Genomic DNA, 27882 nt, shown 5'->3' on the forward strand with positions numbered 1-27882 from the left:
GGCGTGTTTTCTCATTACATTAGCTCCTTCATCCTCGTCCGCAGCGAGCGATCAACAGACAGAGCTGGAAAGATGGCGGCCGGTTCTGGGGCTGCAAGCGGCCACGGAGCCCGCAGCTCTACCGCTGCTCTGGAAGCGTCTTTGGACCGGCGGTTTCAGGGAGTATCCAACACTATGGAGTCAATACAGGGACTTTCGACCTGGTGCATTGAAAACAAGAAGCACCACGGCCTCATCGTTCGTTATTGGATGAAGTGGCTCAAGAAATGTGAGTAGCTAGCTTGCCGCTGAAGCTAACCTGCTAGCTAGCTCACTTTAGCTAATTCAAACCCATGATCATCTTATCAGCTTGCAAAACTCTGCTGTAGCTTCTAGTAGTAGGTTTTGGTCAAGTGCAGGGCGAATGAGTGCACCAGAAAACGATGGTGATTCATTCCCAACGGGAATTTTAATCTTAAATCGACTGCATCTTTTTAAGGCAACATTGACGTTGTTATCACTGCTTACAATTAGCCGCTAATATTAGCTAAGCTAACGCCTCCCTGCTAGCACTGTTTACCGTTGGGCCTCCCGGGGTTCACACTCTGGAAGGACATGATTCTGCTTTTTCACGAAGAATTACCATGCACTGCTTATCTCAAATTATGAACTCATGAGATAAAGGTGGTTACAACGTGTTCTGTTACATCTAGTTACATGTCAGTTTTAATCGGTGCTCTGCAGTTTGATCCGTGTGCAAGTTATGTTGTGGTCTGACATGCAGGATTCATTTCTTGATGAATTGGCTACTTTTATAAAAGCAGAGAAGAAGGGAGAATCTACCCAAAGCAGATTTTAAGAGCCAATGCTACGTTTAAAAACAAAATAAAACAAAAAACAGGATGACTATGGAGAACACCACGAGTTACAACTGAGCCACCGTTTGGTGTCACATTGTAATTTGCTGATGCACCTTACAGCAGCCATGAAAATATAACACTTTTTAAAAGTACATTTACTGAAGTATTTTATTTAATTTCAGTTTTGATATACTTATACTTCATTTGCATTAGAGTAACATTTTATACTATAACTCAACTATAGTTCATAAACAAGTATTGTACTTTTTACTCCCCTACCTTTATTTTATTTTGGTTAACTGCAGATTCAAATTAATATAAATATAATATAAAACATGTTCATCAAATGCATCATAATGCATTACTTATGAACCCCATCTTTAGCAGTAGCAACACTGAGGTGACGTACACAGTAATTATTAACTACTACTACTTTTACAGAAGTTAAATTTTGCTAGCAGGATTTCAATATGAGTATTTCTACATTGTGGTATTGCTACATTTATGTAAACAAAAGATCGGAGTACTTTGACCACTGGTAAAAATGGAAGCAGTTTAACTTCATAAGTTAATGTAATCTTACTGTCACCGTGGTATCTTGTTGTAAAAGGTATTCAAGTAATTTAAACGTGATAGGTGATTTAGGTTGGTTATATCAAAGTTAAAACAAAGAAAACATTTTGGATATATATCCATTATTGGTAAAGTAGGACTACAGAGTCACGCCTAATAGTCTTTGCAGACTAGTGTCACTGAAGTCTGATAAGTGTTTGACCTCATTTCTATATCATGGGGTCTTCTGCATTCTTTCACTAATCTGTTCAGAGTCGTCTTTATTATGTTGCTGAATGTTGGAATTCCCAGTTATGCAGTTGAGATCTGCTAACAGTATAATTTTATACTACCAGTTGTGGTTGATACCTGCTTTTAAAAGCATTCTAGTATCAGTCAAGTGATTTTGTTACTGCTGATATTGCCAAATCTAGTGCCATTTGCACCAAATCCTAAGTGAAACGGTACTTTAAAGCATCAATTATTTACTGTATTGCAGTTGTGTCTGAAAAACTTTTGCATTTGAACCAAGAAATTATGTAGACATTACAAATAGGGATGCAACTAACAATTGTTTTTTTTATTTTTATTAACATGCCAATTGTTGTCTTGATTATTTGTTTAGGTCTAAATAATGACAGAATATAGTAAAAAAAAAAAAAAAAAGGAAAAAAAAGCCCATTGAAGTTTCACAGAATCTAAAGCTATGTCTTTGGATGGCTTGTTTGGTCCAACAAACAGTCCAGAACCCAAAGATATTCAGTTTACAATTGTATGCATCAAATCACCACATTTGAGAAGCTGGAACCAGAGAAAGTTTGTCTTTGCCATTTTTCCTTAAAATAATTGCTAAAAACGATAATTTGATTATTAAAGTAGCTGCAGATTAATTACTGCAGACTAATCGATTAATATACTGATCGTCACAGCTCTAATTAAAACACAACACTTTGGAAGTGACTCCCAGCTACTGTCAATGAAGTTTTGTGAGTCCTGCATGCAGCACTTGAAATACTGCAATTAGCAATCAGAGGTGTCCTGCAGCTTCATTATTTAAATGAGCAATTCCGTGGGCTTTTTCCGTCATTGTTTTCACTGGTTTGACAAACATCTCAAAAGAACAAAATCCATTTAGTGATGAAGATTGATACATGTAGTTGGAAGCTCTGGGAAAAGCTAGCATCTGGATATTGTATTAAGAATGTACCTGTCAACGTGTTTTCTCAAAGCTCAAGAATGAACTTCAATGCTTGCTTGTTTTTAATATTTGACAAAAGTCAAACTTAAAATTACTGCAGGGTTTGAGTTTATGTGCAGTATGTTGTAGTAATGTGATGACTGATCTTCCTTACTAGTGTGAGTTGGTTGGTATTTTGTACAACTGTTGATATCCCATACAGGATGCATCTAGCTGTCTTATAGCATAGCTTTACAGAAATGTGCATGGTGTCTTAGAGTTTCTAAAAATTTGTAGAAGAGTTATTGTTTTTAGCTGATTGTTTTTTAAAACCAGGAGTGATGAATAGTTGAGTAGGTTTACACCAATTTCATCTGGTTCTTAGCTGAATGTTGGCAGAATAGAGAAAGCAATAGAGGTTCCCACTGATATATTTTGTTCTTTGGCCACTGATATTGATTAATAGAGGATGGAATATAATGGGCGTTGCTAATGACTTTTTATGTTGTTAATAAGTAGAGAGTGAAGCTAGAAGCATCACAAACCAGTTGTAAAATTTTGTCTGCCAGTTGATGATTTTGAACATATGCTTTTTTAAAATCATCTATATATTTTTGTGGAAGATAAAGAGATATTCGCTGTGTATGCCATGAATTATTGGACAGTCATAAAAAAGTATTTTTCTAATAACTCATCATTGTGGTGGTAGATAGAAAAGTTTAGCTCCCATCTTTGTTTGAAAAGAATCGCCAGCTGTCAAACTTTGTTTAGTTTGTATGAGGATTGAGGGCCTGTAATTGTGCTTAATACCAACTCTGATATGTGTTGTTAAACTTTATGAAGGGGGTTTAACAGATTATTGGACTGCATTTGCTTTCATTATGTATGGAAGCCAACACAATGTGTGTATATTTAAAAATATCACAACATCCTATAAGAAAAAGTACATGAAAACTACATTAAGATAATTATGCTAGGAACAGTCAATATTTCTGTATGGAAATGTTGATTTAAAGTTAAATGTGTAACTTATAAGTGTTAAAAGACATCACTACAAATGGTGAAAGCCAAAGAAGTTATAGACATTTTGAAATCTTCACTAGAGAGAAATCTTTGTTTCTTAAATGTGCAATTTCAAGTACAGTGTCTTGCTTGCAGGAACAACACCAGCAAACGCATATTGACAAGATCTTTTCTAGGCCTCAGCCCTAGAATTATTAGATTTGAATTATCCATTAGGGAGTTCCCAGTTGAATCGTCAGCGCGGCTCAAATCATTATTTGGCTATTTTTTAATAATACCCCGCTGCATCCGTGCCAACAGAGGAATGCACGGTAAAAGTTTATGCTGACAACACACAATGAACTGCTGTGCACTGGCTGAGCCACTGTTGTCTGATGGAGAGCAGTGCCAAGAGGCAATCTACCGATCATCATTTATTGCTGGTTCTAGACTATGAAATGTTTGGTCTTGTGTCAGAAAATGACCTATATATGTCTCAAAGGGTATGAAGCTGATGCATTTTGTCTAAGGACTATCTGTGTCAGCCAGTTTCCGAAGCACATTTTTCTGTTTCCCTACCTTGCAGGTAAACATTAGTTTGCATTTATTTTAGCATGTTATTTCATCTTCTATTTTATTTCAATGCAGTTGAGGAAAGAAAAGCTTGTCATGTGAGGAGGAGTGCCTGAAATGATCTAAATACCTGGCAGTATGCCTTCATGCCTCAGAGCCAACATCCCATTTTTGGGATATTTGTAGCATTAGTTGTGTTTGTGCACCAGTCTTAGCTGTCGTATCAGTATTAGTGTTTGGTAAATGTGCTTGTTTGATACTTTGAAGTACTACAATGTTAAAATAATGGAATAATAAGCTAATTCCCATTTAAGATAAGTGATGTTACTAGTGTGGAGATTTTTTACTTTTAGAGAGGATGATAAAAATTCAGAACCTACCCTTTAAGGTACAGCATAGTTTCATGTGTGTCGTACAGGAGGACTTCAGTGTTGTGTTTTAGAACATTTCTGACAGAACTGACACACACAAATTTACAGTTAAATTACTATTCAAATTAATGCTGGTTATCAGATAATCCATGTAATGTCTTTGTGGTTGTGACTGATCCTAAATAATAAAATTAGGTGCATACATCATAAGGGAACAAAAAATATTCTAGTAATAGTAAGATAGAGTAATAGAAGATATTATTTTGGATTTGAGAAGAAGTTCATAATTTGTTAATTTTATTGCTGCATGCCCTATATCAGAAATTTTACTTGACTCTTATTATTTCAACTCAGAAGGTGTTCAGTTGACTGAATATTCTTTGTTTCTTTTTAGAGTGCTGAAGGGAAACATACATCAAACATAATTTAACAGTCTGTTATCCAGGTCTAATTTAGATTTATAAAGGCTGTCCAAAGGCAGTACTTTTGCCATGACATTTGACATTTGTACAATACAAATCACAGAAACTGATTTTTTGACTTTTTCCAAATTGTATTGTGCCAGGGGGGAAATGAGCAACAAGCAGATAGTTTTGTAATGTTTTAAAAGCACACCGATACACAAATGAGATGTCATATTTGACATATTCAGTTATACTTTGCTGGTGTAGACTTTGTGGATATTTGAAACTTCTCTGTTGACTGTGTTTCTTGTGTGGCTCCTTGCTGTTCAAGCAACTTTTATCTAAGTGTTTGAGATGAGGATGCAGGTATGTTCTTTTGGTTTCAGACACATCTCAATGGAGATTGTAATTGCTCCTGTGTTTTGGTGGTCATAACTGTTGTGTGTTTGTCTATGCATTCTCATTTGTTGCACAATGCCATGTAGATACACGTTCCACATTATTTTCATTTCAGCTATTATTGTAAATCGATTTTTGATAAAAAAAAAATTTTTTAATGCTTTAATGTCAGCCAGGCTTCTAGTGAACCCTCATTATTGTGTGTTTAAAGCAATGGTATAGGTTGTGTTTACTTTAAAATCCTGATACATTTTGGGGTTAACATTATTACTGATATTTAGAAGTAAAAGAACTCATACATTTTACAGTAAGAATCTCTCAATGAATCGGATTTCTCTTTAAAAAAAAAAAAAAAAAAAAAAAGCTCTTCTAATGCTTATATGACATACCTTATCTGTGACAAGCCCATGTTGTGTGACTCCAGGTTGTAATTGCAGTTGTTTGAATATTTTCCTTACTTGTAGCACTTTGTCTCCTCTTTTGTTTACTATTCGATCAAACTATTGAAGTGATTTACTAATGGTACAGAAATATTAGACCAACCAGGGTGGTCGCATCTGAAATTTGACAAAATGTGACATAGTAGAGGAATTTAAAGGCATAATTTTCTTCCTGAAATGCAGAGAATATTGGCTAAAGTTTGTGTTAACTGGCTGTAATTTAATCCTGCCTGGTAAAAATCAGGCTACTAAATCTATTTTAGGAAGCAGTAGAAATGTTTGTGTCCTTGCCAATATTGTATTTCTTTTGGAAATGAATGAATGGATGATGGTTTAATACTAAAGTTAGGTGATCATAGAGACATATTTCCAGACCTATGACTGAACTAAAGCAGTAAAGCAGGCACAGTCTTCAGCCTCCTGTTTAATCATAGCTGTTTCTAGGTTTAGGTAATCTGAATGCCATAAAGGCTTTTGGATGAAACCCAATTCACACAAAGGCAAAGACCGTTATTATAGGCTGATTTTGACGTACACTGGATAAACACAACATAATACAGAATGTATAACTTAAGGCAATTATACACAAAGCATTTGATGATTTCATGATTACTTGGCAAGTTTGCAAAGTGGCATATCACAGCTGATCACATGATGGTGCAAAATCTTTTGAAAATGTCCTTTTGTGAGTCTTGTAAAAATGCATGTTGGAGTGAGTATAGACCCCAGTTGTCAGAATATGTTGTGGTATTAATTTTTTCAAATTTTCAAAAAGCAATACATTAGCAGATTTAAAAAAAAAAAAATTCATTTCATAATCATTTTTTAAGAATTGAGACTAAGATGCACACTAAGTAGAACAACTTTCTGTTGAAAAATGAATTTGTCAGTGCTCTCTAATGGGTGAACTATGTTATAAACTTTGTTTGTACAGAAATTTCTTGTTGCTTATAACATTTTACATTGATTCAATATGTCTGTGATAAGTCACTGTCGACCAATATCCATTTATCATTCTGCCTCTAGCCCTGAATCATGTTTTACATTTTGTGCCCTTTGGAGTAATGCATACTCTTTCATGTACTAATTTTTGCACTTACTTAATAACAGATAGTTCAGAGGTAGACAGTTGTGTGTATGTGTCTTAACCACTCCAGTATCAGGACACCACAGTACACCTTTACACCCTTAATCTTATGCTGTGTTCTTTGTCTCCTTTTTTTCAGCTGACAATAATCATCGCTTGAATCTCTTTTACCTTGCCAATGATGTGATTCAAAACTGCAAAAGAAAGAACGCCATTGTCTTTCGTTCAGCCTTCGCAGAGGTCCTTCCTAATGCTATCCTGCTCATCAAGTGGGTACTCAGTGTTGGTGTTCACCTGTAGTACTGGGGTAGTAGTAGATGTGTTTCTTGTTTCAATATATATGGCTATTACTGGTTTTAAAAAAGAAATGTGTCATCTTGTGTTGTCATTTTTCAATGTCAGAGATGGAAAGGTACGCAAGTCAGTGGAGAGGATCTTTTCAATTTGGGAGGAGAGGAGTGTTTATCCCGAGGAGGTCATCGCCCAGTTCAAAGCCAGCTTCAACAAAAAGGAAAAGGAGCGAGAGAAGCACAAGGAAAAAGAAAAGGAGAAAGAAAAGGAGACTCCACCTGCAATTGGTCAGTGTGTAACTCGTGTTAATCAAATCTAAAAGTGCAATAAGTTTTAGCCAACTAATAATAGATTACAAATTATTTCCAGATTCAGTAGTAAGTGTATGTGTTAAGTTTATATTTGACTTTTATTCTCTAGCCCCAACGAACACCAAAGCTGCCCTCAAGTCCAAGATCGTAGCGGAGTTCACAGTAAGTCGTTTGTGTTGTGTTAGCTTTGTCTTGCAAGACTTATGATGTAAACATGTCTGAGACAGTGCCGTCAGTGATTTACATTTTGATTTGTACTCTGTTTCTTTTCTAGCCTCACTCCCTCATTGAACAGTTGTCGAAGTATAAGAGAGCAGTTGCAGAAGAAGAGTTCAGAGAGAAGCAGCTGGCGGCTCTCAGAGTGGATGTCTGCAGCACAGAGGCCCTCAAGAGACTTAAAGGTCAGATGTCACAGCTTATTTCTGCATCATCACACCTTTATTACCCTGTGCACTTTATGTCTTAAACCCCAAACATACTCGACTACTCTAATACTACTTTATCTGTACCTTCTTCATGGAGGGTAGATGTAGGTTCATGGAGATGTAAATGCAGGTACATTAGAGAGGTCCATGTAATATTTCTGTAAATTTTTAAGTAGAAAGTTGTTCAAATGAAAATGGTTCACAGTAATGTCTAGGATTACCCTGAATAAGGTGGGTTTCTTTAACTGGTGCTGTTGATTCAGTATATAAGTTCTGCTGTAAACCATGGGAACACTGACTTGTCTTTAAATATCACGTGAATGTTTTGGGTTAGTTTTACTCGACAGATAAATTCACATTTAGGTCCAATAATATCCAAAAAATATCGATTATCCATAAGAAGTGGACATTACTTCTTTATTTTACATAGTTGTGAAGTTACAGAAGTTAAAGGGAACTATATTATGAATAGAATAATTTTTAGAAGACATAAGGCAATTTTCTTCTTTGTACAGAAGAAACCTTGTATTTGACTTTTTTGCTTGTTTGTCAATTGTCTCATCCTCCAGACAAGGCAGGAGGCAACAAGTTTGCTAAGGACTTTGAGGATGGCAGTTTGAAGCTGCAGGAGTTTGTCAGCTTCCTGGAGAAAGAGTTGAAAACAGGGCCTCCTCTGCTGGAAGCTTTGGGAAACGCAGACATTTTCTACGAGATGCAGTACAAGGAGGTTAAGATTGTGGCCAATGTGAGTATTGGATCCAATTATTGCTTCGCCACTTTCCCTGGTAGTGCTTACAGGGCTCATTGTGAAAATCTAAAGACATAAAGATCTATAGAATTTGTTTTTGAGGAGAGGAATTGAAAATGGTTTAGTAGACAGTTATTTGGTACTTGAAAACTTGAAATGTCATTGTTTCTCTCTTTCAAAAGAAAACTCATAAACAGTATGATGACCCTAGACATTTATTGTAACAATACCTTTCCTTTTAAGGATGACTGTGAATTTATCCTAGAAAACAAATAAACGTTACAATAGATGCAAGTTAATTTGAACACCTTTTTATTTTCCCATTTAATTCTGTGTCCCCTACTTTCTTTCTGCCCAGGCATACAATGCCTTTGCCAGCCGTGTGGCCAGTCTTAAAAGGAAATTGGATTCCCTCAAGTCGACTCTTCCTGGACCTGAGGACTCCCCCATTCCCTCGCCCTCCGAAGATGCCCCCTCCCCGACTGGCTCTGATTCACCCTTCCTGGGACTGGGAGCTAGCAGAGCCCAGGTGGATCCAGAGCTGGATGGCAAGGCCATGGATGATGGAGAAATACCAAGTGACAACAGAGACATGGAAGACATGGATATGTCTGATGAAGAAGCTGACGCAGCAGGGGGTTAGTGGCTACAGAGTGTTGTAGATCTATGGTTGCACTGTGTTGAACATTTTCTTCTTCATATAGAGCCATATCAGGCTGCCCAGTTGTAGGGTTGTGATTCAGATTTGAAAATGTATAAGCTCTTTGAATTATTTTCACTAGCAGATGAGAAGAAAGACAAGGCCTCCGCTGCTGTTTCCAAGGCTACAAAGTCAGATGCATCGTCAAAGCTTCCAACTACTCCTACGAAAGCTTCCAAGACAAATGCTACCACTGCTGCCACAGCCACTCCAGGAACTCCCACCTCTGCTACTGCTCAAAGTACTCCAACCACCCCGCTAGGAGTCAACCTGGCAAAGGTGGACTTGGGAAAGATCAGCTCCATTCTCAGCTCCCTCACATCGGCCATGAAGAATACAGGTATGTTTGGGGTTGGGAGAAGATGGTGCACTAATGATCAAGGCCTGTTGGAGTAATGCATTTAAGAATTTCCCTAAGACCGTCAGTCATTTTGAGGCACAATTAAATACATGGTCATGTCTGACAAATACATACTGAGCCATTGCCAGAGGTATGTGTTATCTTGTTGAAAACTTAACTTAAGTTTTTTTGTCCTTTCTTTAGCATCAAGGGGTTTGAAATGTTGTGATACATGATGATATATGATACATTGTTAAACTGCGCAAATGATTGTAATTATTTATTAAACAGGATTCAAATATATTTACATAACCTTTTTAAATAATGTTAAATGTGAGAATTCTGTCCAGACCGGCTTTTATAAAAATACATTTTTCCCTGACCTGAAAAAAATCCACACCTGCACTGCATGATGTAACCAGTGCAGAATTCAAGTTGAGAGCTTTGGATCAATTTAATGCGCTTGAGTCATTTCTGAGATTTATGCTATGGCTTTGATCTTCCCATCTCTCTATCCTTTCCTGCCTCTCAGCAGCTAGTCCATCACCTCGGCCATCGCCTGGGACTCCCACCACCCCCTCTGCCCAATCGACAGCCTCTAAAGCAACCCCTCCAAGCCCTGCCCTGGCCAGCATCCTGTCACGTGTTGACATCACACCTGAAGGCATACTCAATGCCCTGTCTAAAACAAACACACCAGGTAAGACACACAAACATTGCTTGTATTTTTAATTGCAAGTGGCATTTATTCAATATTATGTGCAGTGTTTATGATATACAAGGATATTATTTGTCTATTATATTATTATCTCTTTTTCTCTGCCCCCATTTGTTTCTATCTTGGTGCAGGTTTGTCCTCTCTCCTGCAAAGTGTGACAAACACTGCCTCCGCTCCTCCCACCCGAACCTCCCCAGAATCATCCACAGTGAAAACCCCACTCACCCCAACCACGCCAAAAACAAAACCCAGTCTGGGGAACAACCTCAAACGAGACATGCCCGGGAGAACCAGAGACTGGGAGAAAGAGTTACAGCTGTCCCCTCCTCCCCCACCCCCTCCTCGTTCCTCAGCTCCTTCTGTCTCTCCCCCCAGCCTAGAATCAAAAATCAACAGTTTCTTGCAGGGTAATCCAGGTTTTAGTCTTGCTCTAGGTGATGTAAGTCCTGACGGGGTGGATGGGACCCCAGTGAGAGATGAGGCTGCTGGCACGCCGACCCAGGATGAGATGATGGACACACCTGGGAGTGTGCCAGAATCTCTAGGGTCTTCTGGAGGTCATAACCTCTCACCCACAGCCTACCGCAGCGAACCCTGGGACGCGGTGATCACCCCATCAGGAAGTAACAACGATGGAGACTTTCTGGGGTCCTCATCTTCACGATATGGAGCTGGGAAGAAGAACAGCGCAAAATTAAAGGAAGATGAAGCAATGAATGTAAGGAGGCAGGTCTCCTCCTCCCCCAGTAATGACATGAAGGGTAAGAAAGATGGACATCACAGTCAGTTAAGGATGATGGGCATCAACAGAGCGATGGGAGAGAGGAGACTCTCGGCAAGCTCTCGTAAAGCAAGCACTGGCTCAGATGACGGCGGGCTGAGCGGAAAAAGGGAGGATAAGGGGAGAGGTCAAGAGTCTCCAGGTGGGGATGGGAAGGAGGGTCAGTACCATCGTATTGAGACTCTAGTGTCGCCCTGCACCGAAGGGGCACCCATTCAAACTCTAGGCTACTCGAACCGGCCTCTCACCGGAGAGCGTATCAAGACGGTGGAGAGCATCCGCGTGATTGGCCGAGGCTCTCGGCGAGGGGGAGGTGCTGGCGGCCGGCCAGGCGGAGTGATGTGGTATGAAGAGGAGGAATACATGGAAGCTCAGCCTCCCTCACCCCATACTGTCCCCCCTCCTCTTAACATTGGCCAGGGCGGCACTGAGGACATGACCCCCTCCATGCCTCCTCCTCACCCACAACTCCTCCTCCCTCATCTCCACCCTCCTCCGTCCCACCCTCATTCACATCCCCCTCCCCAAGCTCAGTTCCAAATGCCCTACCACACAGAGAATATCCAGACCCCTCCTCCATCACTACTCCACCAGCATCCTCCTCCTACATCTCCTTTCTTCAGTGGTCCTCCACCAATGCCCCGCCCCCCTCCGCCCCCCATACCACAGCGCCCTTCCCCTCCACCTAACCACCCTGTCGTGCCCTCTGCAGTCATGGTGGGAGGAGTGTTAGTCCCTGTTGACCGTCCTCTATCTCTTCCTCCCCCAATTAGACCTGAAGGTGGAGAGCGAGGTGGAGTAGGGCCCAGAGGAAACAAAGTGGCCCCTCCACCCCTCATGACATCGTTGCTAGGCGAGCCCCCTCAGCTGCCCCGTCCTGGCACAGTTAAAGAGGCTTTTGTACCACGTCATGCACCCCCTCTCCACCGCCCAGGTACCCCTGGTGTCCCTCCACCTTTACTGGGCAGAGTGAAGGAGCCTTTAAATCTACCTCTTCCATCCCCCTCTCCCTCTCCCACATCCTCCACAACCTCTCCCTCCACGCCTAATTCCCCTGCAGTCGACACTGCACCCACTCGCCTTTCGGCTCAATCCGCTGCCCCTCCCCTCCAGAAAGCCCCCACTAGTCCTCCAGCTCAACCCCGCACCCAAACCTCTAACCCCGTTCCCCTCCTCAACTTGCCCACCTCTCGGCCCCCAATCCTCTCGGTCCCCATCTCACAGAGACCTCTTCTGCGAGGCCGAACCCCCTCTCAGCAGCTAAATCAAGATCCACCCATGGGCGGGTTTCGTGGGGGCAAGCGGCCCGGTCCTCCATTCACAGGTGGTCCATTCCATCATGGGCAGAAGAGACCCTTCCTCCCCCCACGCTACTGAAGTGGTCATCTATGACAAGCTGAATGAGAAGTGCAAGCCACACATCTAGCATCGCAGTGTGTGTGTTAGCCCCACTGGTATGAGCCCAGATATCTTTACTCTGTTAATTAGCTTGAATTAAACTACCTTGAGTCGTGTGTAAATAGCTGATTAAATCTTCATGCTTTCGGTAGGTAGCCAGCCAGTCATCTAACACTGTACAGTATAGCAAAGAGGTTATCAGTTGCATAGTGCATAGTGTTTTGTAACAACCCTCAATCTGTCCCTTTTTCCATTTCTCCATACACGTAGAAAAAAAGTTTCACTAGGTCTGGTTCAAGAGTGACATAACCATAGGAAGGAAAAATAGTTCAAGCAGAAATGAAACTATACTTTTATTTAGATTTTGCCTAGCTGTGTGATTGTTCAGTTACTCTACCCAAGAGAGGGAGACCAGGAGAGTGAAACGGAAAGGCATGGGTCTCATGGGATACATAGGAAAAGAGACAAAAAGCAATAGTTTGATATTTTGGGAAATAAGCATGTTTTGTTTTCTTGCTGAGAGATCATTCTCTGTTTGCTAAATATAAAGCTACAACCAGCAGCCAAATAACATAGCTTAGCATAAAGACTGTAAATGGGGGAAACAGCTAGCTACAAGTAGTGGTTTTATGGGGGATAGTTTTGTGTCTGGGTGCAGTGACTTCATTGAGTCTCTGCTGGTTGCCTGACAAACCTCACAGCAACATCAGGACTCCAGGAAGTCACCGTTCCCAGCCACAGAAGGTGGATTGATGTTGTTACCTTCAGTCAGCGCCAGGCTAGCCGTTCGCCCGTTTACAGTCTTTATGCTAAGCTAATTGTCTCCTATCACCAGCTTCATATTTACGAGACAGTTATGTCTACTAAGAATAACCAAATTTCCCAAAATGTCAAACTATTGCTTTGAAAATATTTAACTGAAGTGATGAAAGTAGGTCCTAAAGTAATCTCTTCTTCCATGAGTGTGTGTGTGTGTGTGTGTGTGTGTGTGTGTGTGTGTGTGTGTTGTGTGCTGTGTGCTCTTAAGAAGGTATATCTCATTTGAAGTGCTGAGATTTGTGTTGCAGCTGAGGTTAACATTTAACATCATATTTCTTGAGTACCTGCTGTAAATAATATTCTTCTCTTGCTCAACCTTTTTCACCTTTCTATCCCTCCCCACTGTATATTTCTAAGCTTGTAAATATAAAAATACTGAGATGATACAGCTTTTTCTCTTCAAGCTCTTGTTTCTGTTAATGAGGACAATGATGGTCACTCATGCACCCCGTCTTTACTGTGAATGAGGCCTTGGATAAGCTTTAGCTCCAGAAGAATTTCTCTGCAGTATCTGTCGCACCTTTCTGTCCTCCTTTTGAAACCACCACGCAGAAGAGGAGGGTGAAGATAATATGTATTTTTATTTCTAACATAAATGTCTGCCTGTGCGCGCTTCAAGTTAGACTTTGGTCATGAAGATACTCAGTAGAGGATGGTGGGTGGGGGGAGGCATATCAGTTTGAACCACACTCTTGCTAGGCTTCAACATGTACTGACTTGAATAAAATCCAGAGTTTCAATTCAACTGGGGGGGGAGGTATTTTATTTGGTCACTATTAATCACTTAAATTGCGCTGTTTTAATTCATTGCGCTGTTCAGCTGTATGTTCAGCCTGTTTTCAGAGAAATTGTTTTCATTTACCTACACAGCTGCTGCCATTTCCATATTACATTAACATTTAATGCCTCTATTTTTTGCGCTGTATTTTTCTACTAGATAGATGTGGCAATTTACCATTTGCAGCAGCAGCACCCACAGATGATATCAGGGGGGTGAAGAGATTTGAGCCAATTATGATTGTTTTTAAAATGGTTTATTTAAATACTCCAGTTTTTTTGGCCCCTTCCTCTGTTTTGTTTCTTTGCTAATTTCATGCTTTCTCCCTCGAGCCCCCTTGTGCTCACATGGCTTCATTCAAAAACACTTCTGCACCTCTCAACACGTCTGGGAGTAAAAAAAAAAGAAAAAAAAAAGGGTCAGCACAATAGCAGCAGTCCTTCCTCTTGTACAGGAATTGTTGCCATAATGCTGCTCTCTGTCCTACACTGATGTAGTGTATCCACATAGTGAGAGGTGCAGGCTGAGTGTTGGTGTCAAAGCCTCATGTCTCCTGTGTTTGTCTGATCATGGAATGTGTGCTGTCTCCTGTGCTCATTTACAAGTTGACTTGAAAATACAGTTCATCAAGACGCATTGAGATACATTGTAAAAATGTAACAACAAAGAGGATATTTGTCACTGCAGTGTTAGCACATCATCAGAGTTCTGATGTTTTACTGATTGTTATACTAGTCTGTTACCACTCTGTAAACTGTATGTCTGTCATCTCTGCAGTCACACAATCAAACAGCTAATAATCAACCCAAATTAGTTTGGTGTGATCACAGAAAGCTAGAATTGTTAAACAAATTTATGCTCACTAAGCACCTACCAAGTTCAACACTTATAATGTCCCTGTTAATAACCTCTTTGTTTTCCCTTGACCTCAAGACAAGTTTGACAAGATGAGTTTGAAAATGACTGAAGAAGTGACAAAGTTGATGGTCTGTGTATATTTGATAAGTTCAATTGCTATTACTGCTGTTCTCATCAATGATGCTATATCACTGGTCTTTGAGTGTCCAATCCTTTCTGGTGTGATGCACACATTCAGCAGCAGTTATTTGACACAGTGAATATATGCATACATATTTATAATTTTTTTTTTTTTTTTTTACAGAGAATATCACATTACTATAAGGAAGACTTTTTTGTCAGTGCTTTCATGGAGTGACTTGCATCAATTTTCCTCACATTTAATATATCTCATTTGTTTGTGGTTGCAACACTGACTGTCTTAATTTAACATGGGGGGGGGGCGATTTGCTGTTTTCTATAACTTTTTTTCCTCAACTGACTTTTCTCATTACCTCTTTGAGGAGACTGATTTGTCTCTCTTTTTTGTTTCCACCTGACATTTGCACCCTACAATGCACACTGTTGATGGAAAGCCATATTTTAGGAATGTAATTTAAAATTGTTGCAACCCTACTTATGTTTGCTTTACACTTCGGTATTGGCCATCATTACATAGGCCTCATTTGCAGAATTCAGCAGCCATGAACTCCGTCGCAGCTTTACAGAATAACACTTTAAGCAATGGCTGTACAGTTATCAATTAAATGATCAACTTTTTACATATTATCATTCAGTTAATGACGTAAGAATGAATTAACTTAATGCAGTCATGTTGCATCAACATCTTCAGCATCAGCTACACTAGACATTCAAAAGGAAGTGTTTCATTATGGCGTCTATGCCATTATTCTACAGTGAAGAGTGTAGTGTTGTTAATTGTACAGCCAAACTGTTCTTAATGTTAAATACTTACACTGCACCTGCACCACAGGCAAACCTATCAGCTCTCCTTTTCAGGCAGTTGTCTGTCAAAAGCCAACAGGGCCTCTTAATTTAAAATATGTAGCATTTTTATAATCCCAACCTTCTTCATACATGTGTGTGCTTCAGTTTACCATGGACATAGTGAAGTGAGTAGTTTGTCCCACCTTTTAAAATCCACACAAGGTTTAACAATAATTGGGTCCAACCACAGTTAACTGGTGAAGCTTTGGACAGTTAGAATTGGTGACATGAAAACTTATTTAACGCTGGCTGAATGCACAGTATTTATATCATTAGTTGCTTAAATGTATTGTATTGATATCAGTCGTTATCTCTTTACTATGTAGAGGGACAATACTCTTTCTGAAAGTATAGTAGCTCCCCCAAGTGGCAGTTTAGTGGTAACTTCAGTTGTTAAGTCTTGTACTACTGTTACTACTGTACAAATGTTGACTTCTGAGAATGGTGAAAACCAAAACATACTCACGCCCCTGGTCAGAATGAACTGAGTTTTTCTTCTGAACGCTGCAGGGTCGTCGCAGTCAATTTGTACGTTATTGCATGTAAGAAAGTTTATTCAGGGGTCACTGCATTTAGATGTCAATTTTAACATTGCAGAACTTTTTGCATTTTGTGTTTGTTGTAATACTTTCCACGAGGTTGACTTTAAAATGTGTCAGTTATTTGAACAGTAGCTACAGTGAAGATGGTTTTCCTAGAGAGTAAAATACTAATTGTATTCAGTTAGATTTTCTCTATTACTGATTTAAAAGATACCAATGCTTCAGGTAGCAAACCAGTAGACTTTAGATGCAGCTGTAACAGCTGTGAGCTCTTCAATCTAAGAGCGCAGCTCCATAATGGAGCTCACAGACTCTGCTGGTCAGTCTTCAGGTCGGTGTGTGAAGTTTATTTGGGTGGGTGCATTTTATCCCACCTCCTGTCCATATGGATGGGTTGTGTGTGGCGCTGCACCTGTCGTAAACTCCTAAAGTGTGCGCTGTTTCGATCAGCACATATTTAATCCAGTCTGAAGTACCTGACCTGACTGCATGGCTGTAGGTGTTAAGATGGGGATATTATTTGCTATCTTAGCTAACAACTGCAGATGTCCCGCTCTTAACGATATGCGCAGTTCCTCTCTGGAAGCGCGCTCTGGTGTGGACTTTTGGGAACGCGCACGCTACTTCACTGCAGCGTCAGAGTTTTCCGCCCGTGACGTCAGTGCTGCTGTCCTAATTCATGCTTCCGGTCTAATGGCCGCTTACAGAGAAGGGGACAGTAATGTAGGATTTTTGGAAATGAACGCGTTTATTTAGGCAGGTGTGTTTAGGATGGCGGTGACACAGCTGTTCCGGCTGGTTGTCTGTCGGCCGGCAGCTCGTGCGACATTTCGCGCGCACAGGAGGTACAGCAAGGTGCGCAAGCCTGTCTTTACTGCAGTACAGTAACTACAGCTAACGTTATGCTAACAGTGTGTGTATGTGTGTGTGCTGTCAGTGTACAGAGCTGCAACTGTTGTTGTTTGTCCACTGTGGAGATGTAGCTGTTTTGTGCTGTGACTAATGTCCACTTAAACCTTATTTCTATAGTTTTCATCTTTGATTTTCAGTTACATTGGGCATGGTCTGATACTTGGTTTTTGGACAGTTATATACTTGGGATATCTAAGTACAGATGAAATCCATAATCAGTGATTCAGTTGACAGAAAATATGCAATAATTTTGATGATCAAATAGTCGTGTGATTTGCTTTTCAAGCAGAAATGGCAAGAATTAGCTGGTTCCAGCACCTTAGACTTGCTGCTTTTCTCTCTTTCATATCATTGCAACTTGAATATCTAATCTAATTTATTGAACAAACCAAGATATTAGAAGATGTCTTGAGCTCTGGGAAACTGAGATAGACATTCTTCACAAATTTCATAATTTTTCTGGTCAAAACAAATAATCCTTCAATCCAGACAGTAACTGGCAGATAAATCAATAATAAAAATAATTGTTATTTTGAGCCCTGATGTACAGTAGGTGTCAGTGTTTGACTTTAGGGACATAAACACACCCATAATTTCCACTTTCTCTTTTTTGGCTGAATGCCTACCAGTTGATAATTTGACATATGTATGTCAGTATTAAATACACAAATTAATATTAACTAGGAATGAGTGATTAAAAAATATAGGAAAATCATCAGGGTGATGTAGAGGCATTTAATTTATCTTTGCTTTAGTTTTTTAATTTGTGAGATATAATGGTAATTAAACTTAGGACTGTGGTATCATTTACTATAATGCAGCTGTTACGATGAGGAAAAGACAAAACTGAAGCCTTAACACATTGTTTGGTTATAATTTAGTTGAAACTGTCTTATAGAGGTGTTCATTGAAGTTTTGGAGGAATCATTTTTGAGACTGTTTGAATTATGTTGCATTAAACTGACAGGTGCTTTGAATACTTAGTTCACTCCCTATATATCAATGAGGGTACTATGTAATGTAAACTAGGGGTGAGGGATCCACTCTGCCAGAACAGTAAAATAGTTTAAAACTATGCCATCATGTTACCATTATACAGATTTTAAACTGAGGGAAAGTCAGAATTTATGTATGGTTACAGCCAAAATCTCCAAGAAATGGCCTTTTTATTCGAAATGTTTATATATCTATCATAGCATGCCTCCCAGTTGCATGTGTGTCCTACTTTATATTTCACTTTTATCATCCTCTCTTCCTTTTCACCTCTTTTGATGCTTATCTCTGTCTTTCCCGTCCAGCTGCAGGTGTCCCCAGTTTTATCTGAGCGACTCCGAGTCTTTGAATCACTCAGGGAGAAACAAAGCAGTAAGAAGAGAGTTGAAATTTCAGAGAAGCCCCTCAGTATCCAACTGGCTGATGGCCGGACAGTGAAAGGAACAGCTGGTGTGACCACACCTCTCTTAATTGCTCAGAGTGTTCGGTAAATATATAATTTACACAGAAATGTTTTATTTCATTGTGTTTATTTGAACTTTAGTGCCACAACAATTTTATTTCATGTGTTGTTGCAGGGCGAAGGGAGTGTTGGTGAGTAAGGTGAATGGGGAGCTGTGGGAGCTTGGACAACCTCTAGAGGCAGACTGTGAACTACAACTTCTTGGGTTTGACACAGTAGAGGGAAAACAGGTAATTACACATTTCCCCTTAAATCTCTCTTGAGATCCTTCTAGATGTCTGAAATGTAGCATTTTCTTTTAAGGTGGAATTTAATATTCTAAGGGATTACATCCTCTTTATTTTCCTAATCATTTTTTATTGACCTCAGTGGAAATGTCCAGGCAAAGATGGGTGGGGTAAACTTAAAATATAACACCAGTGAAAGACAATCATGCCACTAAGAGATTAAATCTACTAACCTGCTCTCTACCACCTGCCCTCTTTTAGGCAGCGTGGAGGACAGGAGCGTGTGTCCTTCGCGGGGTGTTAGAGAGGGCCTTTGGTGCAGAGGTGTGCAGAGAAGGAACATCAGAGCTCAGGTTTTACTGTGACCATCTGCTAGATAACAGGTAAGATATTCATGTAATCATGTCTGATAAAGGATCACAAGTGGGATCTGTGTTGGATGCAGGGACATGTTGTTCTTTAGGCGCAACTGTGTGCTCTGTGAAATCTGTCACAATATCATCTGTCCTTGTGTGGACTATTTGCACTTGTAGAATGCTTTAAGAATAACTGGCCTACACAAAAATGAATTATTCTTTAAATGATATTTGGCAGTGGTTTTTAGGCTTCTCTTTCTTGAAGAGGGTCCATCATGGCCTTGTGTTTTGTTTTTTGTTTTTTTTTTTTGCCTCTTTACACTTTACACTCTTTACCCCTTTTCCCCTACAGGGATTATTAATGTTCATCTCACACAATATTTACAGAGCCCTAGACCTCTATTCCTTCCTGATAATCATCTCGAAGCTTGTGATTCATTCTTCATACCCTTAGATGTGTCTTACTGCTGCAGATTTTTCTGTTTTCAATGTTTTACCTGAGTCTGTCTCTACCCACAGTGCCTTGTCTCTAAATGATGTGGAGGACAGGTGTAAGGAGGCTGCAGCCCTCAGTCTTCCTCTGTCCAGACTGGAGCTGAATACAGAAGAGGTACAAGAGCTCTTTCAGGTCAGTAACACCAGTGTCTCTGCTGTACCAACACACCAGTTTCACACAGGATATTTTTGTGTTAACATAGCAAGAATAGCACAGTAACTAATAACACTTTTGCTCACAACTGCTCTATAAAACGCCGTCACCAGGTTCCTGGAACTGGCAAAACTGAATGGATTGCTGCCAGTCCATGGTGTAAACTACACCTGTGCTTTTGCTGCAACATTATGTAAAATGTCTGCCTTGAAAAAGATTAATTCTAATAATACATATATGTATAATTAATCAGTTAAAAGACATTGAATAGTTGATTGGTTGTGCGGCTTCTCTTGTGCTTATATGTCACTTATACTATATAAATCAGGTAGGGCTGGGGAATTTCTTCTACACATGCATACCTGTCTTTGTAAATCACAGTGAAACTATTTCTGTGTTTTTTATGAGTTTTATACTTAATATTAAAATTTCACCTTTATTACTTTTTTCATTTATTGTGTTAAACCTGCTCACACCTAAGAATTACACTAATTTTTATTGGTGTAATTGTGTTGTGACAATAAACTTGATTTAACGTTTTTTTAATTAACATAATATTTTACAGCAATGATTTGCCCTGACTGTACCTATAGTAGCTTGTGTAACTGTTTATACATGTTACCCTTGATAATGTGAGTAGCAGTGATATTTCTCACGCTGTAGGAGTGGCTCCTGTTTATGGTGTGCTGGTGATGTGTTCTACTGCCCCAGTGTTTACTTACTGAGGTTAGCCCCCCTCCTGTATCCCTGCTGTCCATATTAAACTGTGGTAATATATGAATTGTCTGTGTGTTTTGTGGGTGTTCTTGTTATAGAGCAGTAAGTTGAGACTGCAGCTTGTTGAGGAGCAGATGAATGGCCCCACTGTCACAGTATACAGGCATGTATTAATACACACACACACACACACACACACACACACACACACACACACACACACACACACAGTGCCTCATGTTGACTTAACCTGCCAGCGTCTCCTGAACTCTCACAAAGAGATTAAACCTGTTTCATCCCTTCTTTGTGACTCAGGTGTGGAGACAGCGTAGGGGTCTGCAACGGCCCCCTCCTCCCACACACTGGCCTCCTCAAAGTCTTCAAGATGCTCCAGGTGTGTGTGTCCCTGTTTGCCTCTTTGTGGTTTTACTTCCATTCTCTCCTCTTGTTTTCTTGAATTTTTATTGAACAACTGCTCCTAAAATTCACCTTGAGAATCAGCTCTTTTATCCAGTTTCAGCTTAAGGCTTGAAGGCCAGTACCATTTTGCTTCTGTAATAGTCATTTTTATAAAAATAGATAAGAAACAAAACCCACACAATAATCAAAGATGAATCCTGGGTTAATCTTATCTAATCTCTAAATATATGTTTTATTTGGACTCATTTGGCACAGCCCATAGTGTGTTACACATGCTGGGCAAATGGAATTTTCCTTGTCTTTATTGATCCAGGGAGAGGGAGGGGTTTCCATACTGGGCTTTGACTGGGAAGACTGGAATTTCATGGCAGCCACGCTGGAAATACCAGCAGCAGGATGTTGTCTTTGTCAGAGGCCATTTTCCTGTTCTAGGCTCTTACAAACACACTGCCATCCATCAGATGTGCTGTTACTCTCATCGCTGCACCTTTCCTCTTCTGGCTGATCATCACTCTCTCTTTCCACCTCTTTGTCCACTCATTATTTTCTCTCCCTCTCTGTAACATCACAGTTGTCGCCCGTGACCCTGGCCAATCAGACAGAGTCGTCCAGTTTGATGCGTCTGTTTGGTGTTGCCTTTCCAGCAGAGAAGGACAAAAATGAGTGGGAGAAAGAGCAGGAGGAGGCAAGGAGGAGGGACCACAGACGCATTGGGACGGTAAGACAAAACCTAAATTTTGTGCATAAATTAAGATCAGATAAAAAAAGAGGGGGGTGAATATCTATTGTTGAAAGATGTGTTTTCTGGTCATAAATGCCATGTTTTTGCACAGGATCAGGAGCTGTTCTTCTTCAATGATGTCAGTCCAGGCAGTTGCTTCTTCCTGCCTAAAGGAGCCCACATCTACAACACACTCACTGACTTCATTAAGGTGAACATACAGTACTCACTGCCCACTCAGTCACTGACTACATGTGCCGTAATTGGCCGTGAATAATCTGACGTTAGACATTGTTCTACGTAAAAGCACAAGAGTAGTGTTACTCCAAAAAGGGGACAAAAATGCAGTTTCAAGCTTTTAGTTTTACTTTCAAACCATCATCAGGACCAGGTAGCAGTGTTGTCGTGAACAACAGGTAAATATCAGGTATACCAGTTGATAGCTCAGTTGTAAAAGCTTAAAAATTCAACCATGCCTCTCTTTGTTGGAATAACTCTACTTTGATATTCTCAAAATATCAAATGATTTCTGGGTTTTTTGAACTGTTTCATTCACATTCTGATTCACATGCAACTAATTGTAGCATAATTAATGCCTGAAGCCTCCACCTCTACATTCCATTACAATGTCAGAGCTTTCCTCCAATTCTCAAATTCACACAAACATTGTGTTGCTGCTCCTGTGGTAAACTCCTGTGTAGCAATTTTTTTTTAAAAAAAGGGAAAAAAAAGGTGCAATAAAGTTTTTGTTTTTTTTTTAGTTTGGTAGCACTGGGAAAAATATGGAACCTCAAACAGAAACATTTATCTGTCGGCCGCATAGATACAAGTTTGTTTCTACTCTTGGTAGAGAGGGCTGCAGATGATGAAGATTTGACAATTTACTGATGTTCCTTAAATGCCTCATATGCAGGCGATCGGTAGACTGCTAGCTGGCAGTTGCATACAGACAAGACTCTAGTCCACAGTCTACTCCACTACTGCACAGCGGCAGCTTAGTGTGTCTGGCCAAAACTTATTTAGTTTGGAAAGAGTGAAACAAGGCGTTCCAATGTCAGATCCACTGGCTCTGCAGTGAGCTGCCTCTCTGATTTTTGGTGGCTGCACCACACGTCGTACACCAGCAACCAGCCACCACAGCAGAGAGGAGAGGATTAAAAAGAATAAAAACAAGAACAAGGCAACAGAACAACTAGCAATATGTTCAAAATAAAGAAAATGGCGTTTATTTATATTAGAAGTGCATATCTATGTTATTTAGGATTCCCATCCTGCCAACTCCCATTGACTTTTTTTCCTGTCCCATCGGTCACGTGACAGATGGTGAAATTGACTCCCATCCTGCGGGAATCCCACAGGAATCCAGTGACCCACAGGATTCCCAAAAAATTGTCAGCCTGAGTGTTTCCTTCGTTGGGTTTATAATTCAGCTAGAAGGGCACGCAGAGAGCGCATCAGTTGGTGCAAATCAGTTCACTACTATTTGCTTAATTTTGCTGACAAAGAAACCAAGAAAGAAACAGACAGTGGAGATAACATAACCTCCTTGTTGGAGGTAATAACATCCATGTAAACATAATGAGTCTCTCATACACACACACATGTATATTAAAATGTGCTGTGTTGATTGTGTCCTGAGGATACACATGTTCATATCGGTCGTCAGGATATTGCTCTCGTTAGCCTTCAATTACTACACTGTTGTGACAGTCTGACCCTGTCCCGCGCTCCGTGTCACACACATGCTTCCTTCCTGATGTATTATAGAGTGAATACCAAAGGCGAGGTTTCAACGAGGTCGTCACCCCAACTCTGTACAGCACTGCATTATGGGAGCGCTCTGGCCACTGGGAGCACTACAGTGAGAACATGTTTACTGTGACTTCAGAGGGGTCTCAGACCTACGCTCTCAAACCCATGAACTGCCCTGCACACTGGTGAATACGCACACACACACACACACATACACACACACACACACTGTATTGAAAGTGTTATTGCAGTGGCTGACTCGCCGTTCTTCTGTTTAGTCTGATGTTTGAGCAGCGAGTTCGCTCGTGGAAGGAGCTTCCTCTGCGATGGGCCGATTTCGGGGCACTGCATCGTAATGAGCTCTCCGGGGCGCTGGGAGGTCTCACTCGTGTTCGCAGGTTCTGCCAGGACGATGCTCACATCTTCTGCGCACCTGAGCAGGTACACATTACACATATAAACACACAGACGTTTTTTTTGTAACAGATTCACCTTTTCTAGACGACAGCATACTTGTTAAGGTGCAGCAACTGGGACAGAAAGTGTAAATGGGACACACGTGGAACCATATTACAGTGATCAGATGGGCTGTACAAATAACTTGAGACATTCCAGGAGGCCTTAGCCCTGATGAATGAAGGTCTTTGTGCTGTTCAAACATTACACCTCCATATGTGTATCTATGTGGCTGTAATCCTGATCCCCCTACGGAGAGACCTGGAACATTCCCATGATACTGATTGTGCGCCTGCAGCCCCTGTGTTTACATCCTTTTAATTCACAGAGATAACGATCACATGATAATCATTACTATATTAGTGTCTGAAATACTAATTCAATCTATGAAGTGTTCAGGGCTTTTCAGTAAATACATAGGGTGTTTTTTTCCCACCTTGGTTGGAATTTAACACTCTCAACTCCTGTGCTTATTCTCTCCGTTGCTTTTAGCCCATTATTTATGTTATGAGGTCTTCTTGTCACGCTTGTCTTCAGTTTTTTTTTTAATTTTTATTTTTTTCTTTCTTTCCAGCTGGAAGAAGAGATTGTGGCTTGTTTGGACTTTGTGAGGAGTGTGTATCAAGTGTTTGGGTTTTCCTTCCACTGCCAACTGTCTACACGTCCCACACCATGTCTAGGGGAGCCTGAACAGTGGGATAATGCTGAGCAGGTAAACAACATTCAGATGCACTTTATCATCTCGTGGCATGTCGAAAAGCAGACGTAGTCCTTGACAAAACCAGGTGTTTTGAATGTGTACATACTGTAAACTGGACCTAGTTAATCACAGCTACAGGAAAAAAATCTTATTTAAACAAAATGAAATAGTATAATGATATCCACTTATCCAATCATGTGAGTGGTACTTTCCAATAGAGCGCTGCTCCGTGTCGGGCTGCTGGGTAGATATATATCTCTAAATCTCCATGGACGCCTTTTAAATAGGCACAGCAGCAATTTAAGCTGATTCAATTGAGTGTAATTGAACATTATGGTTCCAAGCTCCCCCAGCACCTACACACACACACACACACACACACACACGCGTGCACATATACACATAAGGACCAACATGACGATCATAATGTACAGTAATGTACTTACATTCTCTACTAGCCTACTTACTGGCTGTGTGTGTGTGTGTGTGTGTGTGTGTGTGAGAGCAGCAGTTGGAGAGGAGTCTGCAGCACTTTGGTGAACGCTGGGAGTTGAACCCAGGAGACGGAGCCTTCTATGGACCAAAGGTCAGTGGGAAGGGCAACATGTAACGGAGAGGAAACTGATTTCCACCCACAAGATTAAATATTGTTTATCACAATGCCTGCAGCCAAAACATCTTTGGTCTTCCACTCACTTTATTCACTTTCACTGTTGTTACTTTAAAGCAGTACATAGTTCAACATGTTCTGAACTACACTGAGCTGTCATGTTGAGAGTTAAATGAGAAGATTTACACCTCTGTCATACGTGTCTGTTCATCAATGTACGACGGTCAGCGGTTAACTTAGCACAGGTAAAAAGCAAGTGTAAAATGATCCGTGCAAAATCTGTGTAACTTGAGAATGACCTTGGTTTTCTTTGAGGCAATTTCATTTTCACGTTAAGTCGTACAAGAGGTCCATAAGCGAGAAGAGGAAGTCAGCGTCAGGCAGATATTACATGATCAAGCTCATGTGGAGTCACAGACAGTGGAGGTGGGTGAAGTCAGGGTGGGGTTAGACACACACGAACATGGTCCATTAAACAAACAAACATTCCTCAAAGTTCTCTAGCTAGGGTGACTTAGCCACTATCAGCTATTAACAGTTTGTCTTGGCAATTCATTTGTAACCATGTCTGCCCACAAAAATGTAGTTTGCCACCTGCAGTGTCTCAGAGCTCTGACGTTTGTAGTTCTTGGCTGGAAAAGAAAAGCTGATACTAAAACACTGCTTCTTTGTAGATTGACATCCAGATCAAAGATGCTATTGGCAGACAACACCAGTGTGCCACGATCCAGTTGGACTTTCAGCTGCCAATCAGATTTGATCTTCAGTATGTCGGGTGAGTCATAAATTTCTGCATTTGGCTTTTAGTCTATAAAACATTCCTACATCTGCAGTATTTTAAACCTGCACTTCAGTACCACATGCTTGTCTGTTTGATAAACACTCATGCTTGTTATTCAAGTTAAAAAGGCATAGGAGCCTAATTTGATCATGAAAGATTGGTCCTTCATTGAATTACCAGTTGAGACAAGCTCACTCCCGGTTTCTGCCTTAAATCTCTTTTTGCCTCTTATTTGTCCGTCCTACTTGCTTATATAAAGTGTTTTTGACCACACAGTTTAACAGGATAACTATAGATAAAACCCTCCATCGCAATATATGTCATTTTATATCTCAACATCAATATATGTCATGATATACTAAATTTTCTAGAGAAGCAATTGAGAAACCTTAATGCATAAAATAACAGAAAGGAGTGATTTTGTTTAATGCAGAAATAATTTAAACAACCCGCCTCATTGAGTCGCGGCATTGCACACAATGACCTAATCTAAGAGATACTAAAGGATATTTACTACAGTGTGAACAGTAGTCTAATTTATATCGTCATATCATCCAACCCTCACTCTATTGATGAATCTTTTTGACTTCCTGTCAGGCGAGACGGACAGTTGCACAGGCCAGTGATGATCCACAGAGCAGTGCTGGGATCACTGGAGAGAATGATCGCTATACTGGCTGAAAACTTTGGAGGGAAATGGTGCGAAGACGACACTGATCACATCAACATGAAGTCAGATGCATTTTTATTAGGCTCTTATGATACTGTCGCTGCACCATAACCCATCACCTCTCCGTGTTTACCTCGTCTAGGCCACTGTGGTTGTCTCCAGCGCAGGTCATGGTTATTCCTGTGGGGGGCAACAGTGAGTCATACGCCAAGCAGGTCAGTCTATGATGAAGGTTTCCTTTTGGGTACATCAGCAGACCAAGTGTACTTTCTTTTCTGACCTTTTTTTCTGTCATTATTAATTTGCTTGTTAAAGTCAAAAGCACACTACAGAGATAAAAGAAGTGCCTCTCTCCCGTTAAGGTGGTCCAGCGGTTCCGTGAAGCTTTCTTCATGGCTGATTTGAGCGACGATCAGGGAGCTACCTTAAATAAGAAGATTCGCTCTGCTCAACTGGCGCAGTACAACTACATATTTGGTAAAGATGAATAACTAAAGATGAAAATTAAGGCTACATAATACACTAAAGCCTTTCACTGTTGTTTTTTAATTTGCTACACAATCTCAAACTCCTCAGTCATCGCTTTTAACGTTACCATACTTGATTATGACTATCAGGCATTTTGTTTGCGTGTTTTTCTACCCAGTGGTGGGGGATAAGGAGAGTGAAAGTGGAACGGTGAATGTGAGGAGCAGACGGGGTAAACAGCTGGGCAGGAGGCCGATAGAGGAGGTGCTGACATCCCTCACAGAGCTACGAGACACCAGGAGCAACCAAGATGAGTTTTGAGGAAAGGGTCCAGGAAATAATGAGTCACTTGTGTAATTAATGTTTGTTTTACATGTTCAAGCTGTTATACTTCAGCTTCGTCTGAAGAAGTGGCTGCTAAAATTTATAATAAAAGCATATAACTCA

The 27882-nt window shown here is 40.4% G+C and overlaps 2 protein-coding genes across 4 annotated transcripts; both read left to right on the forward strand.

Annotated features, from left to right (window-relative positions):
• Positions 1 to 72: 72 nt before the first annotated feature.
• rprd2 (regulation of nuclear pre-mRNA domain containing 2) lies at positions 73 to 12555 on the forward strand. Its single transcript, XM_022756699.1, has 10 exons — positions 73 to 268; positions 6984 to 7113; positions 7247 to 7422; positions 7556 to 7608; positions 7721 to 7847; positions 8441 to 8616; positions 8978 to 9257; positions 9405 to 9659; positions 10192 to 10359; positions 10509 to 12555. The coding sequence occupies exons 1-10, from the start codon at positions 73 to 75 to the stop codon at positions 12533 to 12535; spliced, it is 3588 nt and encodes a 1195-aa protein (XP_022612420.1). The 3' UTR covers positions 12536 to 12555.
• LOC111230116 (threonine--tRNA ligase, cytoplasmic-like) lies at positions 12535 to 27882 on the forward strand. Of its 3 annotated transcripts, none has more exons than XM_022756702.1 (18): positions 12535 to 12612; positions 18751 to 18932; positions 19024 to 19138; positions 19397 to 19518; positions 20011 to 20119; positions 20956 to 21020; positions 21173 to 21251; positions 21849 to 21995; positions 22111 to 22209; positions 23766 to 23935; positions 24029 to 24191; positions 24781 to 24918; positions 25415 to 25492; positions 26191 to 26291; positions 26895 to 26996; positions 27110 to 27182; positions 27330 to 27444; positions 27614 to 27882. In XM_022756702.1, the coding sequence occupies exons 1-18, from the start codon at positions 12559 to 12561 to the stop codon at positions 27754 to 27756; spliced, it is 2055 nt and encodes a 684-aa protein (XP_022612423.1). In that variant the 5' UTR covers positions 12535 to 12558; the 3' UTR covers positions 27757 to 27882. The 3 variants fall into 3 exon arrangements, with proteins under 3 accessions (XP_022612423.1, XP_022612421.1, XP_022612422.1); XM_022756700.1 differs by lacking the exon at positions 12535 to 12612 and adding an exon at positions 17231 to 17395; XM_022756701.1 differs by lacking the exon at positions 12535 to 12612 and adding an exon at positions 17231 to 17395 and having other exon boundaries at positions 18757 to 18932.

The sequence above is a fragment of the Seriola dumerili genome, unplaced genomic scaffold (genome assembly GCF_002260705.1).
Source record: "Seriola dumerili isolate Sdu_G_001 unplaced genomic scaffold, Sdu_1.0 BDQW01000258.1, whole genome shotgun sequence".
Classification (NCBI taxonomy): Eukaryota; Metazoa; Chordata; class Actinopteri; order Carangiformes; family Carangidae; genus Seriola; species Seriola dumerili.

Bases quoted from the DNA above. Each gene is read 5' to 3' on its own strand.
- rprd2 (XM_022756699.1), top strand. From the start codon at position 73: ATGGCGGCCGGTTCTGGGGCTGCAAGCGGCCACGGAGCCCGCAGCTCT. The intron at 9,660-10,191 runs GTATGTTTGGGG...CCTGCCTCTCAG, and splicing joins ATCGGCCATGAAGAATACAG to CAGCTAGTCCATCACCTCGG. The intron at 10,360-10,508 runs GTAAGACACACA...ATCTTGGTGCAG, and splicing joins GTCTAAAACAAACACACCAG to GTTTGTCCTCTCTCCTGCAA.
- LOC111230116 (XM_022756700.1), top strand. From the start codon at position 17,312: ATGGCGGTGACACAGCTGTTCCGGCTGGTTGTCTGTCGGCCGGCAGCT. The intron at 18,933-19,023 runs GTAAATATATAA...GTGTTGTTGCAG, and splicing joins TTAATTGCTCAGAGTGTTCG to GGCGAAGGGAGTGTTGGTGA. The intron at 20,120-20,955 runs GTCAGTAACACC...TTCTTGTTATAG, and splicing joins AGGTACAAGAGCTCTTTCAG to AGCAGTAAGTTGAGACTGCA.